The sequence below is a fragment of the Aplidium turbinatum genome, chromosome 5, assembly GCF_918807975.1.
Source record: "Aplidium turbinatum chromosome 5, kaAplTurb1.1, whole genome shotgun sequence".
Taxonomy (NCBI): domain Eukaryota; kingdom Metazoa; phylum Chordata; class Ascidiacea; order Aplousobranchia; family Polyclinidae; genus Aplidium; species Aplidium turbinatum.
Window position 1 is genome coordinate 37888742 of NC_137476.1, and position 3653 is coordinate 37892394.

A 3653-nucleotide genomic window follows, 5' to 3' on the forward strand; every position below is an offset into this window, starting at 1 on the left:
TTTGAAATTTCTATTTAATCATGTACTGTAGATTGACTGTTTTGCATTATAGCGTTACTCTAAAGGCCATGGTGGAAATTGAATTATTTTTTATTTCCAGACAAATGCGAGATCTCGCTTACTTGCAAGTTTAATTTTTTTCTGTTCTTATTTTTTCTTTTTCTTTCTAGTACGAAATCTAGCTCGGATCAACTCCAGTAGCACCGGCACATCATGGGAAGGCTGCTTGACAGAAGGAATCAATCCAATGTTTATAGATGGAAGGCTGATTAATGTTTATTGTGAAATTGACGGCGAAGATAGATGGCTTGTAAGGAACCAATGTACATACACTCGTGCATATGCTTTTTATCAAGCAAATTGTCCTATCTAAATGCAAAGATGGTTTAACAATACTGTACCAATTGAAGAGGTGAGAACGGAAAGTGCTCAAGTCATTAGTCATATTTGAAAAACATAAATTCAGAGCTCTGTCAGCGATTATACTGTGAACCTTAATAACCTGGCAAAACATATACACCAAAAATGAGCATTTGGAGACTTAGATATCAATTTTAGGTGCAAATATCTTGGCAATGTGCTCAACGTTCCTCGTACAGATGCTTGAAGTGCTCTAAATTTATTTAAGCGTGGCATAAGCTGCATTTCATTTTCACCTCTTTGATTGCTGACTTCCTAATGTAAAATTTTAAAACAACATTCTGTAAAGATGCTAGTATAAGCTGGTTTATTCATGAAAATAAAATAGAGAAAATATTCAGTTTGAATACTAAAAACAATTAGTTGTTTATCAGGATATGTATCGTTTCTAGCACTCGTTGCAAAAGTGCAAACAAACACAAACAAATTGTTTTGTTGTTTTACTGAAATCAGTTGAAGTGCTTCCTTACATTCCGTTGATAAATAACAAATAAAACAACTCAGCTTATGTTCGTTCGAAAAGCTTGTGATGTTTTGTTAACGAAGTTTAAGATAAAAAGGTTTGAATTTGATCTCGACAGACAACTGACAAGTTATTTTGTTGTTATCAGATTATGAATCCAAAACTAATTCATAAATCCAGGTATACATCTTAAATGGTTGTGAATCTACCAGTTATAACAAACAGATAAACGTGTTTTGGCGTACTTGACAAACTTCGGGATCATACGTTTCATTTCAGGTATTTCAAAAACGATTTTCCGGTGAAGTTAACTTTTATTTGGATTGGAAAGCGTACAGGAATGGATTTGGGAACTTAGATAACGAATTCTGGTTAGGTAAAACGTCTTAAAATAGCTTATATTTAACACAGTAATAGCAAGTGTAGCTGCGTTGAGGAACAGAAGAGATTTTAAAATAAACATTTTTTGAAGGACTTGAAAACATTCACGCCATCACAAATTCTGCTTCATATAAACTTCGTGTTGATCTTGAAGATTGGAACGGCAACATTGCTTATGCTGAGTACAGGTATCAAACTTATACGATCAACAAAATTTGATTTAATCTTTCTGCGATGCTTATCACTTCACCATGCTCAATGTAATTTAATATCAAATAATAATGCACGGTATCTAAAATTAGTAAAGTTAATTGCTCAATGATTTCGGGAAGCAGCTGACTCGATGACTAATATAGTCTTTCGCTGCTTCCTGTCTGTTGTAGATTCTAGTTATGGTGCTATTTTATTTGCATTGTCTATATTTTGTACCGTATACTTTTCTCGCAACAGACAAAATAAAAGGTTTCTCTCTCACTCTCTCTATAAAACAGTATAATATTTGCCCAATCAGGCTACCAATGAACTTAATGGTTAAATATAACAACGTGTAAATTGGAATATAAATGGGCTTACTTCGTATTGTAGAATCGCGTTGTTATTGCGTTTCTGTTGCTATTCATACAGCTGTTTAGCTACAGCTTAATTATGTTCAAGCTAATGGTAGAATACGCCCTGCTGCTTTCAATTCTCCCTTTAGTGCTTTCGTACACTAGTTTGTAAGCGTTACATAGTGTGGTTTGAAAGAGTGGGCTATATTTTTTTATCGTACCTTTCCATGTTCTGTAGAGTTGAGTTTACAAACTGTTCATTAAAGCCTTGAAAGTCAACACAAACAGATGTGTTCTATTATAATCTGATACGTAGTCAACGAAATACTATTTGGCCAAAGCATAAAGCTTTAAATGAAAAATTTACGTCGTCTTTAGACTTATTGAAGTTCGTTTACCCGCTTTCTGGTGCCATCGAGTGTTGGAAGTAATTGTGGGAGGCTCCTAAAAATATCTGACTTTCTTAAAATCGCACAATGTTCATTTTCAGCACTTTTTCTATTGGAAATTCCAGCTCTAACTTTCGGTTGAGCGTTGGAGGGTACAGCGGAACAGCAGGTTTGGTAATGGTATATATTTTCATAGCGTCACAATAGTAATTGTTTGTTATTGTATGACGCACATATTCTACTCACTGAAATCTTTTTGTCTACTTGAATCTTATTATCAATGCACAAAGCAATATTTAATTTTAGTCATCACAATGCTCGTTCAAAAATTCCAATCAAAATGTTAAGACGTATACATTTCCTAGCTATCATGCTAATACCTGACATAGGTTATTGCATGGCCACCTAAAGATACGGCCTGATTTGTCACATTTTGCATAAATTTCCAGGTTTTTCTAACTTTGGGCAAACGTTTAAATAAATTTTTCTAAAAATTAGATTTTTACGCTTTTTTTATTCTTTTCCCCAGATAATGCAATAGGTTTTAACATCTTCACATGTTAAAAAATAAAGAAATTTTGATTTTGAAGATTTTAGTCAGACTGTTAATTTTCAATAACAGTCTGATTTTGCGTTTTTCAACTTACTTTTTCTCATTTGCTACTGCTTCCCCAAGGCAACAAAAAAGTTTTATGTCATTAGGAAACCGCAAAAAGTAAGAACATCTCAAAAAATGTCAGTCAAGCACTAGCAGTAGCTGTAATCAAAATCTGCAAAATGTGACAAATCAGGCCGCATCTTTTTTTTTTTTTATCAAGATGGCCATGGTTTTTGTCACTATAATTGTGATATCAATTACATTTACAGACATTAATGGATTCTATTTGAATAAGCACTTTCTGATGATCTTTTTAGTAAGTAGTAGCTGAAGTTAACATTTACAGAACAAATGGTTAAGGCATAATCAAGCAAAAATTACAAAAATGATGTTGTTTGGTGAAACATGTTGAAAGCAAATTGTGACCTTTCCCAGGAGCCTTTTTGTTTGTGACACATCAAGTGATAATAGAGCATATGAAGCGACATTATCAGCAGGCTTATTGTTCGTTTGTAGCCGTTTACTTGATAAATATTTATAATGTCACAGATGTAATATAAATCCGATCGCAGGTGATGGCTTGTCCTATCACAATGATCAACAATTCAGTACAAAAGACCAAGACAATGACTCGGACAATGGATCTTGTGCGGTACACTATAATGGAGCATGGTGGTACAAAAATTGCTATGAATCGAACTTGAACGGAAAATATGTTCCGAACGGGGGTGTTGCTAATGATTTCTCAGGAATAATATGGAATGGCTGGGGAGGACATGGGATTTCAGTGAAGAAAGTTGAGATGAAACTACAACCCCAAAAATAAAATGTAGAAGATTAATGTTTCATAATAA

General features: G+C 33.7%; 1 protein-coding gene across 1 annotated transcript; it reads left to right on the top strand.

Annotated features, from left to right (window-relative positions):
• The first annotated feature begins 221 nt into the window (after positions 1 to 221).
• On the top strand, positions 222 to 3653 carry LOC145771312 (ficolin-2-like). The gene is made up of 5 exons (XM_082583058.1): positions 222 to 310; positions 1163 to 1259; positions 1356 to 1452; positions 2303 to 2370; positions 3372 to 3653. The coding sequence occupies exons 1-5, from the start codon at positions 248 to 250 to the stop codon at positions 3623 to 3625; spliced, it is 579 nt and encodes a 192-aa protein (XP_082439184.1). The 5' UTR covers positions 222 to 247; the 3' UTR covers positions 3626 to 3653.

Coding starts and splice junctions, on each gene's coding strand:
- LOC145771312 (XM_082583058.1), top strand. CDS start 248: ATGTTTATAGATGGAAGGCTGATTAATGTTTATTGTGAAATTGACGGC. Junction 1,260..1,355: donor AGATAACGAATTCTGGTTAG/GTAAAACGTCTT, acceptor CATTTTTTGAAG/GACTTGAAAACATTCACGCC. Junction 1,453..2,302: donor ATTGCTTATGCTGAGTACAG/GTATCAAACTTA, acceptor GTTCATTTTCAG/CACTTTTTCTATTGGAAATT.